Raw genomic sequence first — 16,710 nt, forward strand, 5'->3', positions numbered from 1 at the left:
AGTTGAACCACGGGCTATAATGCGAGTCATAGCCAACTGCTAGTAAAGCGGATGCCTTCAGAGACCATCAGATTCGAATCTTTTTCTGACAAATCCCATCCCATCTATCATAAGATGTGGCATCCGATTCATCATGCAAGCATAAGCTGCAGCAAAAACCCTGATCATAAAGACACAGGGCCGCTGGAGCTCTAAGAATGCACATATGCGTATTCAATGTCATGTGATACAATATTCTGACAATGATGAAGCTCCAGACAATCTGCACGCCATAAGTCATACGTTATTACCGCTACAGTTTTACGAGGCTTGCCTTAAATCTGGTGCAAAATCTCTAGCCACAGAGAGCGAGAGAGCAAAAGAGTACCCTAGAGCAATATCGATGCAAATCCTGAACAATGTTGCAAGAAGTCTTGCTTCATTTTGTGAGAAAGTGAATAACACACGCTAAACCGATCGCTGCAGCTTATGACACTGATAAACTTAAGAATTCTAATTACAGTCGCTTGAAGGCAGTCGTTAATCTACCGACAAAAACCAAGTCTATAGGTTCTGAATCTTACTGCATCCAGACGAGCAGATTGATATACAACTGACCATAGAAATTACTTTAATTAACCAACCTTACCTCCTATTACCACGTGAAAGAACTTGTACGAGCTTATCTAGCTTCTAGAAAGGCTCCTCCCAGTAATCACCTTCAGTTTCAGCTTCTAATAATCAAACATCTCCAGCTGAAATGGCTCCAACTTGTTCCATCTTCGCAAATTAGGCGGCAAAGTCATGCAGAGACTAGTGCAACAATAGCTGCTCATGGAATCAAGCTTTGTGCAGCAACAGAATCACACAGATGTTGACCATTTGTAGGGAGCAGATCCAATGCAAGAGCTCAAAGTGCACCATCTCATAGATATAATCTGACGTTATGCCCGTGTTCCCTGCACGACCCAAACTTGGGGATGACCGGAATTAGGCAGGGCTAGGAGAGCAACATATTAATATCAAAGCCAGATCAGCTTTATCTTCATTCCTTGTCTACGTTTCATCTAACTCTACGAGCTGCGCCCGTCTCTCTGCAGCCTTCTTCCTGACAAAAATGCCCCATCTCAATGCCGCCTTAAGCTTTAGCCACCCAATAACAGCTTTGCCAGATGAGCGGCTCCTATCCTCATTGAAGGCGAAATTCGGAGATAGGTTGGGCATTTGTACTGATGAAAATGGGTACCCATTCTCAGCAACGTTGAATGAGGACTGGCTATGGCCTCCCATGTTGAAGATACGGAGGAGATGCTGCATATCCTCGTTCTCAAGCATCTCGTGGCTTCTCATACGAATTTCCTCCTCCGAGAAAAGCTCCTCAGCTCCCCTGTAAGGAGGAAGACTCGATGGGCCCGCAGCATGAAAGCCAGACGCTGATGCCGGTGAGGAACCAAGGCTCAGAAGCTGGGTTTGGTGTGAGGAACTGATTAATGGATTCTGAAGAGGGAATGAAGAGCCATCAAACTGAAGAGTATTGACATTTACGTTTTGTGGCTGCATCTGATATCTGGTAGAAATACTGTCATTGTACCCTGTCAAGATTTTGGAGAATGAGCAAGCAAAAACCAGTGAGTATTGGAAGATGAGTAGTTTGCTTTCTGAAGTAGCCCAAAAGATATATCAGAATGAACATCATAAGAGAGTGAAAGACCCTACCTAAACGTTGGACCAACACTTCACAGAACAAAATAAAAACAAAATTGTATACAGAAGCAACCAAATCACTGCTCGTGGCTTTTATTTCTGTGTAGTAGGGATTTCAGGAATACTACATCTTGCCCCCTAATTTCAGGATTATATCAGTCAACCCCCTTATGCTCTTGCGATTGGGTGGTTGCTTTTACAGGTTGGATGTTTTAACTGTCCAAGAGGTGTTATACCTGACCTCGTGGCTCACTTTTTTAAAGTAAATGGGAAGAGGACAAATACATAGCTGTGGAAAGCCATTGAGACAGACGCATTTTAAGAAGATAGAAGAAGTAGGAGGGCAGTTGGCTAAATCTAGCGTGGATCATACACAGAAAATAGTAGAAACCTTCCATCAGCCCCCTATAGTTTAATTTTGTCTTAGTCTAGCCCAAATGATTGCTTCTAATGTTTGGAACAACAGAGTCTAAAGAACGTGGTGTCACATGGGCAAGTTCAAGCCATTGTACGGCTAATAGTTAGCAAGCTCTCTTCCTTTATGGCATTCGGAAGTCGCGTGTTATTGGCCAATCACTCCAAGGTAGACAAAGGGAAGAGACATTTAAATCACTTTGCAACTTTTGTTGAACAAGTAGGAACTTGCACCGACTATTTTACAACTACTGAATGGTTAGATTTCATGATCCTGACATCAAGTGCTTTAGTATCAGACTCGTCAGGAGCCTAATTTCAGATTTAAGACTGAGTTAAATTAAGGGATTAATTATGGAAGTTAAATGAGACAAAATAGATCATGAGGGTTGACTAAGACAGCCGGGAAAGTATATGAGTAAAATGTCTTTAGCCCCAGAGTTTTAAAAAAGGAAAAGAAATCACTCCTTTTATCCCATAAAGCCTACAACTTTCATGTAGGATAAATAAAGTTTCTACCAAGAGGGGCGCACTGTTAGATCAAACAGATTTGACAAGATTCCAGACATTTTACTGTTGAAAAGAACAGCGATTGACATAAAAATTATCCAAAACTCTCTGTTTCCTGAATCAACTATTCGGAAAATGATGAGCACAATGACACTATATAGGGAAAGGTTAGTACTACCTGAATCTGCAGGAGGCTGGTCCATGGAAACCGGAACTGAGAGGCTTGGTGGAGTAAGCTGGTGATCATATATGTTTGAATACTCTTGTTGACCCATGGGAAATTCAGAGCAAGATGCACCAGTGTTCTCATGGTTGAAATCGACCAGAGATTTGCCATCATACTCAATAACATGCATCCAGTTGTCGTATGCCTTCTTTACCAAGGTGTCCACATGGACCTTCAGGAATAGAGCCATTTCAATTTTTGCAATGTAAAAGAAAGGCATGCAAAAGAAAAAGATATTCTACATCTTGTCTACCAAACATCATTCACGAAAACGGAATGCGGTAGATCTCAAATACAGGAACAAGATACGGCAGTTCATCATGCAAAGGAAACTAATATCTTTTGACCTGAAGGTACCAAAAGATGTCAAAGCAATGATCACTAATGCCCTTCCTTTCAAGATGACACATTTTGCAGAATGTAGGATCAGTTTATAATGAAGCAACAGAAAAGCAGAATCACCTTCTGATCGTCTGAAAGAGAATCTGCAGAGATATACTGTCCATCTGCGATTAAGCCGCTGAATTGATAAATGTTATTGAAAACAACTCCTACATTCCTAACATCATCCGGATGATACACGTAAAGCTTCCCACTTAAGACACATGTCTTCGCATGCTCTACAAGAACATCCCACATTTTGTTTGACATGCCGCTACCAAGAATCTATAAAACAGCAAAAAGAAGCAATTAACAAAGTGAAAAAAAAGTATCTCGAGTTTAACCATATTGTGACTTAATACTTACATTCCTCAGCCTCTGTGAGTCTCTGACCACAAGTCTAAGAAAGTCTTCAACTGTAAATATCCCAGCCTTATTTAGCCTTTTATGAAAGGAGCCGTCTTTGCCAATTTTCTCCAATCTCCAAACTTCATCATGCAGTGAAGGAGGATAATGTTTCTTGTACACTGCAAATTGAAGAGAAAATGAAACTTGTCCGAGACAGCCCCCGACAAAATAGGATGTGAAAGATTGTCTTAACTTACATTCTCCCCGGTGATCCTTAACAGTGAAAGCATCCGTTTTCGCTTCACGAATGCGTATGCCCTCACAAAAGCCCGGTGAGACCTTCAAACCAAGTCTGAACTTCCTGCTCCTTATCCAGCTTGAGTTGTCAGTAAAAGTTAGCTCTCCTAGCGTGCCTACACCATCCTTCAGTGTCACTTGCAGTTCCCCAGTCAAAAGTGGCCTTTTCCCATCACGTTCTTTCACTACATGACTGTCAAATTCTTCCTGAGTCCAAGTGTCATCATCTTCATTGTTAAAATCCCCTTCAAGGACGACAACATCAAGCTTCACAAAGGACTCTGGACCTGCTGTGACAACACAGCCTGTATCTGCATTAATTAAGACGACATGGATTGCAGCACCTTGCTCGCCTTCTACTTTGCCTCCAGTAAAGAGCGGGAGCGACAACCTGGTCCTGAATTGGAGCTGCAAATTTCTTCCATCGGATCCTTCTATACGTTTAGGAGAAGACCTACATTCTCACAACCCTTAAGACCGATGCGCCATGAAACTTAAGTGGAAAAATCAATACAAATGTGTCAAAGCGGGAAAGAGAACAGACTGAAATACACGGGGAAAACCTTACATTGGCTAACACAATCTGCACAAACTTCGGATTCTATTGGTCATATCACAGAAAGAACAACCAACCCACAATTCGCCGGTTACTAGACAATGTATCCTATCCCCAACATAGTCATGGTAGTTGCTAAAACATGATTCACAGAATGAACCATTCAACCCCTTTTATTATTTACACTGGTATTGATCTACCTTCCCAACTTAGTGATTTTGTCTGTTGAACTACCTGATCCTTTCGCAACAATTTTAATTAACTAATTATAAGATACCTGGGAATTCTCCACCAATGACATAATAACAACCGTTTGAAATAACTTGTCTAGTCAAGTATGAATAAACAAGCATGCAACAACAACAACTAAGCTTTATCCCACTAAGTAAGGTCGATCGTATAAATACATAACCATGGCAGAATTTCGGGCAAATCAACATGCCCCGACAGAGCTAATGAGTGTCTTCTCAAGCAGACCAGATTCACAACTCAGAGCGTCAAGTCAACACAAAAATTTCATCATTATAACTCCACTTAGCTAAAAAATAGTATACCTCCCAGTGATTTTGAATGGCCCCAATTTCGCTAAAGCTCGCTCCACTTCTTCGCTTACCTGGTCAACATTTCAAAAAGCAAGTTCTTAGGCTATATTAAAAACTTCAAAGATAGCAACCCCTTTATCACCAATTCTGAGGAACATTATATAGTTATGCAGGGGAAAGCATTGACCATTCCCTCAATTCCAAATTTGAACAGTAAATTAAACCATGAAAGTCACTATATCATGTTTGGGATGTTATTGCTAGTGCATAGTCACCCTTATCGCCACCATACATAAGATCTTCTCCTCCTAAGTCTCTCAAGCCAATGTAACAAGACAGTGATGCATTTAGAATCCGAATATCACTCAGTCCCACAAATCATGATAGCTACTGTTCTCTAGTTTCTTCATCAATTGATCCTCCTACTCTTAATTAACCAAGAGAAAAGAACATGGAAACACAATAAATGAAAAGCTTGTGGCTGTCAAATTTTTCTTACCACACGCCGAAGTATGGGCTCCAATGATGAGCAAAGTTTCTGCAAACTATCCACCTTGAGAGCTTCAACAATGACACTGCATCAATATAGAGGGACATTAATATATATATATATATATGTACACACACCTCATAGTAGCAACCATGTTCGCATAAGATGCATAATTAAAGACAAATTCCCTCTGAAGAAGGCAAGGACACGTAACAGAGACGAATTCGGTGCCCAAAACTTTTAGCGACATTAGGTGCTATTTGCGGAAGATGGTAGAATTCCAACTAATATAGAAAAGAAAAGAAAAGGAAAACGGACGAAAGAAGTCAAGAATCCACATGGGAAAGCTAGAACACCCCTTTCTAAATGTCAAGGTTGATCCTTGTGAAAAAAAAAAAAAATCGTTGTTTAAGCCAAACACAGAAAAAGAGAGCGGGAAAAACGAAAAAACAGATAAAAAGAGTGAGGAATCCACGAAAAAAGTCAGAACTCCCTTTTCAAAAAGGCAAAGCTGATAATATCAGGAAAATAATGATAATTTAAGCCAAACACAGCGAAAAAAAGGAGCTAATTTTAGGAATCTTTAACTCAAAGCCAGAGCACTAATACCTCCATACAAATAGCAAGAATTGCAGCTTGTAAACATGAACGCAACCTTCAACCCAACCTCTACAAGCATTTGACCACTCTGAAACGTGGCGCAGGCAAAGAGAAATAGTGGTATTGTGAAATATTTATGTTGGATCCATTAGCAGTCTGGGTGACTTAACCCCGACATTGCAAAGGAAGCCTTCAGCAAAAATTCATTAATTACTACATGCTATATACAATTAGCAGCTCTGCATTTCCCAGTCCATGTCTCGCCCCATTTACATCTTACCTGATACAAAACATCAAAACTATTTATCTCAATTTGTACAGCCATAATCATAAACCTACCCTACATCTTCCTCCTGAAAATTCACTGGTTTATTCTTGCGAAAATGAATGCACGCACATGCTCGCTTGGGTGGCCTTACACTGTCGTGCTTTGTTAAAACAAAATGGTACAGCAAAATAATTGAAGTAACTAAGCACCCTGAGTTGAATTCACACTTAGTAACTTTTGCTGACATCAAAAGGTCAAAAACTACCGATACAATCGAAGTCCCGCCGCCAACCATCACTCAGCAGCTGATAAAGTTAAACAACGAACTCCAACTAACCCACGATTTACAGACACTCAAAAAGCGACAGCTCAACCTAAAAGGCGAAAAATCACCACCCCATCAACGTCAAAACGCTTCGGCCTACACAATCCACCCCCGAAGCACCGAGGGCTCCAGAAAAACAAATCGACGAGAATTATACCTCGCGAGAGCAGGCCGCTTCCGATCGGGCTGCCCTTCCTCGCCGGAGCTCGAGTCCAGGCCCCGCTTCCCCCTGCTCATACTGTTCGACCTCTCCATGTACCTCGTCTGCATCTCTTTCCCCAAAAAAAAAAACCCGCCGCTCGTCTCCCGAAGAAACAAGAGGAAAGGCTTACGAATTCGCGACACTCTCGAACCAAAACAACAACCTCCACCCAACCGTTTCCCCGACAAACCTCCAAAAAGACCCTGACAAAAGATGTCAGCGCGTTTCCGTCCGCTTCCGCGGCAACCGAGGCGGATGCTTCCGGGAAGCTCACGAGCACTTTGACAGCGAGCGGCGAGTGACCGCGACTGCGAGTGACGCCTGAGGATACAGAGATAGAGAGAGAGAGAGAGAGAATCAGTGAGAGAGATTTTCTCGGCGATTCTGATTCGCGGGGAAAGGGAAAAGGAAAATAAAAGGAGGAGGAAGCGAGAAAGTTAAAAGAAAGAAAGGCGAGCGGGAAAGGGGAGAATAAACGGAGGAATAAAAAAAATATAAAAATAAAAATGAAAAAAGTGGGGGGAGGAAAATAGAAATTTCGGGGAAGCGTCCGGGAATTTTCGTTCGATCGACCGTTTGTTTGGTATCGCAGTTTTGCCTCTCGAGTTTAACAGCGACGGGGCTTTGGTTGCCTTCGAAAAGTGTCCTTTTTTTCCCCTTTTCTTTGGAGTTTTGTGTGTACGGACGCCCCTTATTATTCAATTTTCATTATTGCTTTTTTAAAGAATTTTTGTTATAAAAAGAAAAAAGAATCTTTAGGACCCGCCTTCGCACATCTAAATTTTCCAATTTTATCAATTCAATCCTAATCTTATGCGGCCGATCAAATTTTCGCCGAAAATCGCTAATGTGGTGACGTACCACGTGGGATGATCAATGATGATCGGATGGCCACGTCGGGGATTTTCGGCGAGAAATTGGCCGGAAGAATTACTCTGGAATTTCGAGCAAGAGGTTTATGACTAAATTATCAAAATGAAAAAGTTTCTAATTGAATTGAGATCCACACAATAGGTTTAGCACCGATCGGGTAATATCTTGTCATTTGTCTCACGTTTTGACACTTCTTTGACATGAGATATGCCTAGCATCTCTCCAATACATACGGGTAATCATTATATTCACTTTCGATGAAGAAATTTTATTGACATGTGGATAAGTTCGATTAAACAGCTATCTCGAAGTGTCGCGTGTCGCTTATCCGACGGTGAATGTGGACAAAAGTTCTTTATGTCGCCATTAGAATTAATTAAATTCATATATGGACATCAGCACGTATTATGTACGATGTGGATAAAACGTGTTCGCACATTATGCACGACGCGGATGGACAACGGTGCTGTATGATCGGGTGTTGAGGTATCCGATCGATCCCACCAGGTCATAGCAGTCGCCTCATCTCTTCTCGAGTGGGCTCCACGATGTCTCGGACGGTCGCCCTTTTTTTTAAGAAAAAAGACTTGAATCCATGAAAACGAAAACACTTTGGAAATTGCAATAATTGGAAGGAAAAAAAAAAACGATAGTGACATCTGTATTCATGGGATTTACAAATTCAGCGTGCGACTTTTATCCATAATGATTGTCTAAAGACGACTTAACAAGATTTTTGTAATCTATGCTCAAGTCTACATATGCGCACTCAAGTAGATTGGTTTTTGCATGAGATGGTCGGTGCGGAGGATCGAGTTAATCTTGGCCGTTGGTTTTTTTTCTTTTTTCTTTTTTGTCGGCAAAGATAAGGACATTTGAATATTAAAAGAGGATCCGACCAAAAATATATATATATTAAAAGAGGAATTATCCACGTGAGGGATATGATTACGGCTACCGTGTGCCGATAGTCTATAGTAGCCGTTTGATTGGTTGTTTGTAATCATCAGAACTTTGACCATTTTCTTTTAGTCTTTTGCGGTTCGTCATCTTTGACTTGAATTCGCCCCTTGCCGGCAATAGCCTAATCGACAGAAGAAAAATCTGTGACAAAAAACAAAATGAACAGATAATAAAATTGAAAAGATTAAAAAAAAAGTTAATATCTTGAAAAATTTCAACCTCGTACACTTGTGACAAATTTACCCAAAACAATTTTTTTTATCACAAAAAATCTCAAAGTGATACACTTGTGACAAATTTACTCCAAACTAGTACAACTGTAAAAAATTTACCCTCCGTTAATTTTAATTAAATCTAATCGTCAAATTACCGAGTTAGATGACATGTGGTAATTGATGGGTATATCGGTTTAGGGTTTTCACGGGTGTATCGATTTGGATTTTTTCGTGGTATTAACACAATTTTACAGAAGGTAAATTTGTCATAAGTGTACCAATTTGGGATTTTTCGTGATTAAAAAAAATTAATTTAGGATAAATTTGTCACAAATATATCGGTTTGGGGTTTTTGATGGTCAAAAAATTAATTTGGGGTAAATTTGTCACACGTATACTAGTTTGGGATTTTTCGTGATCAAAAAAATAGTTTGAGATAAATTTGTCATAGATGTATCGGTTTGAGATTTTTCATAATATTAACCAAAAAAAAAAAGAATAGGAAGAAGAAAGCATGGTTTTGTTCAAGTAGTAATTTTAATATTTTTCGGACACAAATATTTATCAAGATGAAAAAAATAAAATCCAAGCTACAGTGGAGTCATTAAGAGTGTTGGAGAGTATAATTTGGGGGTGAGCGTACATTTGTCAATGAGTTCAATTCAAAAATTTAAGCTAATAAATGAATGGAGATTATATAAATATAAAGAGAATATAAAACTCATTATCAAGCGATGTGAGATAATAACTTCAACAAGCAGGAGGAGTCCCATCGGCTGGAGTAATCATATGATTTCTCACGAGATCGCAAATCCGAGTTAACGTCGCCAACAAGTTCTGGACCGCTCTCGTTTTTGGATGTTTATTGCTTCTTCGTCCGATTTTTGACACGTGGCGGGTCACCTACGGATGAATTGAGTAGGCATTTCGCATTTAAAATTATGAGGGATAATGCAAGAGTCGTTGGGCACCAGTGACCGGACACGTGTCACTTGCTGGTGACACTTTTAGTTACCCCTAGGAGAAATTAACTTTATAAACTTCAAACACTTCAGGTACCTTACCCAGATCAATTCAATCATTTCGTTTTTTATTTTCGTGTTATTTTTCTGAAAATTGAAAAGTGATCTAGAATTGCATTTGGTAGTCCAAGCTTGCATTAGAATTATCCTATCCAGTATTTGATAGACTGGATAAAGTCAAATACATTCTGATAAAAAATTTTGGAATAGGGATAGGATAAATCCTAAATTTAGATTAAAAAACTAGAAAAGTAACTTAACATATTCTATTATCTTCTAAGCATGAAGTGATGGAATCTCACCTCTGGATATCGCTACCCCGGCCATCACGCCAGGATCTCACCCTGTTCCATCGTCACTTTGGACCACTACACGATTGCCTTTCCCTTCGATCGCTACCGGTCGGCGACCGGTCAATCGGGTTTTGATATTATAAGAGAAAAGGAGAAATGATACGTTAAATGGCTATCGCAATCTAAGAACTTGAATCTCCTCACCGGTCATGAGTCATAAGTGCGCTAGCTCATTTGAGATTGTTGTCCATAGTAGAGGCATGCACGCCCTCGTCACTCACTGCCCCAACACCCCAAATCTCGGGCTTTGATGTTAAGTAGCGACTCGAGCTTTTGCTTTCCGACGCGATGAAGTCGAGTGAGAACCACACATCTTAGAGGTGGAAATGGCAGTGGATCTAGTGAAGCTAGCAGCAAAGGAGACAAGCAGGCTTGACAATGCTAGTGAGGGAGCTTAAGGGGAATATATGAAAATCATGCGGGAGATTGCACTGGGCAAGTGGGATTTTCAAAAAACTTCAATCATATCTTAAGTTGTGCGAAATATATAATGATTTCTTTTACAAACCGAAAATTTTTAATCTCACCTCGGCCTACTCTACCTCATTTCGAATCTAGACAACTAAATGTAACCTAACTTCTTTGATCATAAAAGAGGAAAAACAGATCAAAGATTTCGCTGTTTAATAATACTGGACCTTCTGACAAAAAAAATAACAATACTGGCCCCCCTCCCCCCAAAAAAAAGTAAATGCATGCTTCGTGAAATGTTTAATATAAACTATTATCGTTTCACAAAGAAGAAATGGGGTGGTGGCGCAGTTGGCTAGCGCGTAGGTCTCATAGCTTCTGAGTTATCCTGAGGTCGAGAGTTCGAGCCTCTCTCACCCCATACCCGTTCCTTTTTTTTTTCAATTTTTTTTACGATCATTTCTCTCGCACATAATTTGGAGTTAGAATCATTATCACACCACCTTGTTTTCCAAATGTTCATCATCATAGAGCATGAGCTTTGTTCCAATTTTCTCTGGTGTCGAACCGTAAAAACAACATACTACCTCGCGACAAAAGTAATTTACAACTTATCTTATCTAGTTCTATCGAAATGGATTTGCGCGTCTATAAGTTCTTGCTCGGTAAGGTGGTCATTCAATTTCAATTCTTCTTTTCGTACATTTCATCAAATCTCCCTTTCGAAAAAAATCATTTTCAATTTGAAATCAAGTCTAAAAGTCTTACTTGAGTAAAGAAGTTGAGCTCAAATTTAGACAAGAAGAAGAGCACAATGATAGACAGACCGTATATGGAAGGAAAAGAGATAAGGTTCATTAGAATCACAATCGTCAAGCGGCTGATTGGCTCTCACATCTCACATCACAGCCCAGAGTAATAGGAGATTTAAAAAGAGAAGACTGATGCCATAGCCTGTCACAAATATGTAGAACTCTTCTAAATATTTCTTGCCTTGTATTTAGCTGATGAACAAGCCAGTGCTCCACGTCCAATTCCCAAGAAAGCACTTTGTAATTACTACAACACTACCAAAATCCCCCTCCATATGCTTGTCATAACCACGGTCACAACATAGCAAATCACATGAGCACCGAAATCTGGTAACGTCTAATGAGTCCTGATTAAAACACTCGCACACCGCGAGAATGAAACTAAAGCAAAACGGGAGCTTCCATCGGAAACTACACTAAATTCCATCATCACTTCAACGCCACCAAGTGCACTTTTCTTACAAAATGTCCAATTTACGACTCGTGGATTATCAAATTTACAAATCGCAGGTTATCAGCAATAAGAAATACAAACCACATTCTATTGCTTGGACAAAAGGCAGGGCGGTCTTCTAATAAATGAAAAAAAAAAAAAAAAGAATAGCAGGTCACGTTCCTGATCATCAGGCCAACCATGACATCACCATCAGCAAAATGAGATATCGAGTGCTTTAATTCTGATACAACAACACAAGCATATATCTGCAACACACTCAGATCCTAAAAGGAAATTCTATTTGTTGATCAAACGATCCTAACGGGAAATTAGCGAGCGCGTAATTGATGACGGCCTATGAGTAGTCCACCAGTCCTTACTGGTCAAATCGTGCATGCTCATCACTGTCCCATGACTGACTTGTTCCCAGAAAGTGGCTTTTATAAGTATTTTCTTGCAAGAGCACGGACCTTTGTATCAAAATGTGAAGATGTAATGCGGGAACCAGGCAAATAGAGCGGGTTCAGAATTATCTGCAAAATCAGGAATATGAATTCTGAGAAGTGACACATAAGTCACAGGTTCACCCGTTTGGTGCGACGATGATGGCAGTAACATCCAGATCTCCTTTTCAGGTAGTGACGCCAGAGAATAACTGAGCATGCAATTGTGACACTCAGTCCTAATAAAAGCCAAGAATGAACAAAAGTGCAAATAAGACCTGATACTAGTTTGGCTGTTCAATTGAATCAAACTAGCAAAAAGAAAAAACTTGCTAGTAATGCAGTCTTGCAAGTCCAGTAACTTCGGTGAACTAAGATCATTTCTACCCTATTAATGGGTTAACCAACCGCCAATAACAGTGATGCTGTTAAAACTCAACTCTTTAGTGAACTGCTAGAATAAATTTCATTATCTTTTAGGCAAGGTATTCAAATGCCCTCTCTTTTTCATGATAGAGATTTCACCTGCCAGTCGTAAAGAGAGGGATATCCCACATTTGAACACCAAGAAAGTCTTCAAACACCAAATTGCACCAAATGCAGTTCGAAAGACTAAAACATTGTAGAATAGGTGATATATCCAAACTAACATTCCATATCACCAATTGGCCTCTCAACCAATCAGCTCTCACACAGAATCTCAATTCCTTGCAAACCTTCATTTAGCAGAGGAGAGTGCATTGCTTAGTATAAAACCTCAAAGCTATGATGTAATCGTGCGTTAAGGGCAAGCAAGCTGCTAGAAGAAGCCAATGGGAGGATTGAGCGAGTCTTAAGTCTATATCGCTTTACCTCAAAAGCTCTCATGGAAGCATGAGTTGTCAGAACCTTGATTTAGTACACTCAGATGCCTCACAGGACGGCATTGTGAGCAAAATTACCAGACCAGTACAGGATGCAGTGTAAAATGAAGAAGAAAACACAGTAAAAGGGGACAATATGGATACATGACTAACTGGGAGCCAGAGATTGGCTATGAGAGTGTTAAGTGAAGAAAGTGAAAAGAAATCATCGGCATGCATAGTTGAACTGGTTCATCCCGTATAATGTGGAGGTCCATTTTGTTAGTGTTGACATGAATCAAAAGGAGTCGACAATAGTTGTCATTGGAAGGCCATTGAGAATCAAAGCCTGAAGGACAGGCTCTTGGTTTAGTAGGAATATTCAGAAGAAAAGAATGTCTGGAGATGAAAGAGTGGAATTAAGGCGTCAAAAGTTTGAAGTAGTTATTTCTACAAACTCCAAACTTGTCAATACACCTACATATTCAACCAAAAAAAAAAAAATACACCTACATATATAATTTTAAAAATACTGAGATCCCAGGTTCAATTATCTAACTATTTGTGCATAGTAAACTATGACAGAAGGTATAGACAAATGTCAGTCTTCTGTAAGCAGAAACACTGTCAGCAGTAGTGATGAACTCAGAAAGAAATGAGCCGTATGATTAACATCAAATTGCAATAATACATTCACGGGAAAGAAAATTACTTGATGTTGTGCGAGAAATGAAAAAGCAGAAAGTTACAACCATCGATACAAGGAAAAAGTTCAGTGGAAAAAAGAACAGCATATTACCTTAATATAAAGCTCATGAACCTCTTGGAAAAAGCTCTTGATTCCATCATCGTTACGCGAGTCATGAAGTAGCATAAGTCGAGTATGTAAGATACAGGAGTCAGGGAAATTTATATATAGTCAGCAATGCAACAGAATGACAAGTCATCATCTTCAAATATCTATCGTCCTTGAGCAGTCAAGTTAGTTCACGATTTAACGTCATTTCACATTTTTTATTTCTCTCTTATTGCAGTCGAATCTCAGCTTTTTCTAAAATAGAGCAGGGAAACATCGTGACTTGCGACAAAAGAATGAGGAGTACATTGAGGAGTTTAAAGCTGCATATATTTACTCTGCTTTAGCAACCCAATAATTATCCTTTTTCGGGTGGGAAGGGATAACAAACTTTGCAGCAGTAGCAGAAGTATGGCAGATGATAAAATATATGTTCGCTATCAAAGGATATGACCAGCTGTGACGTACACTGAAACCACAAGATCATTAAATCTGTCTATTGCTTTCAAAAACCTGCATGATGTATGAAAACAAGTGTTTAGCAAAACTTCTAGCACACAGTGACAAAATCAATCTAATGAAGCGGAAACTGAAGATCATGGCGGTGAAGAGATAAAATAGGACGACTATTTGAAAGAAAATAGACTTACATGGCACTAGTTGTCCATGCGAGATCCTGAACAATATCTTGAGCTGCATGCAGAATGAATTGATGCAGATGTGCCACATCTTCTCTCTGATCGGAGAAAAAAGAAGTTTATTGGATCTAACAAACAGCTCATCTATAATTAAAAAAAAAAAAAAAGGATACACATTAACAGAAACTCAAAAACACTATCCATTTGGCCAGGCTGAAGTTGAATTGTCCAGGATTATAAGAGATAAGTGAACTTCTTCCCTTCCCAACGGATAGCATGAAATGGTCATGCCAATCACGCGACATTAAGGCGAGTTGCTAAATATGCCGTTACACATTAAATGCTTCCTATTATATCGACCGAAAGTTCGGACAAATATGCGTCCACGTCATATCATAATCTAAAGTGTCGTTTTGTAGGCACGAGAAAGTGAATGGAAAACAAAAACCAACATCATAATCTTAAGAAGACAAGACATACTTTAACAGCAGATCCAACTTCAGCTTCATATATGGGGATATCATTTCTGCTGACAATGATAAAACAAGCAGTTGTTGCCATTGTGACGAATTATCAACTATCTTTTCGACCTGCAACAAGAGACATGATAGAGAGCCAGAACACATTACATTCCAAAATCTAACACCCCAGTTAGCAAAACCCACAGTTAGAGGTTTTTGATCCACAAGCACATCAGCTGAAAAAACCTAGAAGACATTATGGGCAACTACAGAGATGGAGTGTTCGAAACTCAATCAATAGTAAGGCAACAAAAGGTGATAGGACCCAGATCGGAACGTCTTCCATGACGAAAGATACATGATTCAATACGAGAAAAGAACCAGAAGCAGCTAAATGAACGGGTCAGGTGGCTAATTCACGACGTCCCTCAATCGTCCAATCCGAATGCGGCCTCTTCGTTCTCGGATCACTGTCGATCGAGCGCCCCACTAACTGCGACGATCCTCAGGGATGACGAAGCAGCCGAAATTTCCAGAAAAATTCGAGGCAATGAGATTGAGGTTTCGAAGCGAACATCGTACCTGGCGATCTCAAGTTGAAGACGATAGCGATTGCAGAGAGGATTTCGAAGGGAAGCCGTCGAACCAAATTCGGAGTCAGTCCCTCAGTTTTGGTGCTGGGTGGAGATTTCGGAAAGCTGCCGAGAGCGAGATGGCAACGGACCGAACCGAACCCGGTTCGAACCGAGTTAATTGCCTCTTTTATTTTTGTCCTTTTCTTTTAATATGGAAAAAATGACATTCTACCATAATAGTGCTTAGATTTGGCTCCAAAATTTTGACGCAATTTGCAAATTCATTCTCAAAAATTTAATTTATTCAATATGATTCGTACATCATTCTTAAATAATTAATTTGATTCCTCAAATTTTAATTTATTTAATATAATTCCCCAATTTTCTTCAATAAAGTTAAATCAACGAGTCGATACTATTCACTCTATTTCATAATTATACCATTGACCAAATTTTATAATATATTCTCATTTTAATCCATTTTCTACATCAATCGGGTTGATATTTCTGCTATTTTGAAAATAGGTGATTTCATAAAGATACCTAAAGATAATATTAACTTATCTATAAATAATCGTACTTATGTTAATCTACATCTTGCTCGTAATATTTTAGATACATAAAATTGTCAAGCTTTGGCGTTTCGTGTATTTATAAACAAATCTATTCGAATCTATAATTTATGTAGTTAAAGTAGTAGGATTATTAACCCAATGCAACTCTAAATGAGGCTACTTTTGTAATTACTCATCTCATAAGCTAAGATATACTTCAATGGAATTCTCGTTTTATATATATATATATATGTATATATATATGTTGACCAAAAATAAAGGTAATAAAAAAAATATAACATCTAATTGTTTGATTCCTTACAAAAAATTCTGAAATCAAGATAAAAGGTACGAGGAAAAAGTGATTTTTTTTTCTTTTTTATGTGTGTGGATAATACAAATGAGAGGAACTCTATTTTTACTTGAATCCTTCTAATTACAATCATCGGTATCCTCTTGATTGAACGATAAAGA

The 16,710-nt window shown here is 39.2% G+C and overlaps 2 protein-coding genes and 1 non-coding gene across 5 annotated transcripts; 1 reads left to right on the forward strand and 2 right to left on the reverse strand.

Moving 5' to 3' along the window:
• Nucleotides 1–412: 412 nt before the first annotated feature.
• LOC115726560 (calmodulin-binding protein 60 B-like) lies at nt 413–7,249 on the reverse strand. The gene is made up of 8 exons (XM_030656482.2): nt 6,798–7,249; nt 5,457–5,532; nt 4,970–5,028; nt 3,820–4,313; nt 3,581–3,741; nt 3,296–3,499; nt 2,786–3,005; nt 413–1,571 (listed from the first exon to the last, which is right to left on the reverse strand). Exons 1-8 carry the CDS (start codon nt 6,908–6,910, stop codon nt 1,036–1,038), a joined length of 1,863 nt encoding a protein of 620 aa, XP_030512342.1. The 5' UTR covers nt 6,911–7,249; the 3' UTR covers nt 413–1,035.
• Nucleotides 7,250–11,015: 3,766 nt separating this feature from the next.
• TRNAM-CAU lies at nt 11,016–11,100 on the forward strand. Its single transcript is given in 2 exon segments — nt 11,016–11,053; nt 11,065–11,100. It is a non-coding gene; the product is annotated as a tRNA-Met (tRNA).
• A 979-nt stretch (nt 11,101–12,079) lies between these two features.
• On the reverse strand, nt 12,080–15,830 carry LOC115726561 (trafficking protein particle complex subunit 2). Of its 3 annotated transcripts, XM_048276527.1 has the most exons (7): nt 15,690–15,705; nt 15,540–15,600; nt 15,127–15,236; nt 14,659–14,744; nt 14,460–14,521; nt 14,012–14,097; nt 12,080–12,460 (listed from the first exon to the last, which is right to left on the reverse strand). In XM_048276527.1, exons 3-7 carry the CDS (start codon nt 15,205–15,207, stop codon nt 12,368–12,370), a joined length of 408 nt encoding a protein of 135 aa, XP_048132484.1. In that variant the 5' UTR covers nt 15,208–15,236; nt 15,540–15,600; nt 15,690–15,705; the 3' UTR covers nt 12,080–12,367. The 3 variants fall into 3 exon arrangements, with proteins under 3 accessions (XP_048132484.1, XP_030512343.1, XP_048132483.1); XM_030656483.2 differs by lacking the exon at nt 15,540–15,600 and having other exon boundaries at nt 15,690–15,830; XM_048276526.1 differs by lacking the exon at nt 15,690–15,705 and having other exon boundaries at nt 15,540–15,683.
• Between the last annotated feature and the right edge of the window lie 880 nt (nt 15,831–16,710).

The sequence above is a fragment of the Rhodamnia argentea genome, chromosome 3 (genome assembly GCF_020921035.1).
Source record: "Rhodamnia argentea isolate NSW1041297 chromosome 3, ASM2092103v1, whole genome shotgun sequence".
Classification (NCBI taxonomy): Eukaryota; Viridiplantae; Streptophyta; class Magnoliopsida; order Myrtales; family Myrtaceae; genus Rhodamnia; species Rhodamnia argentea.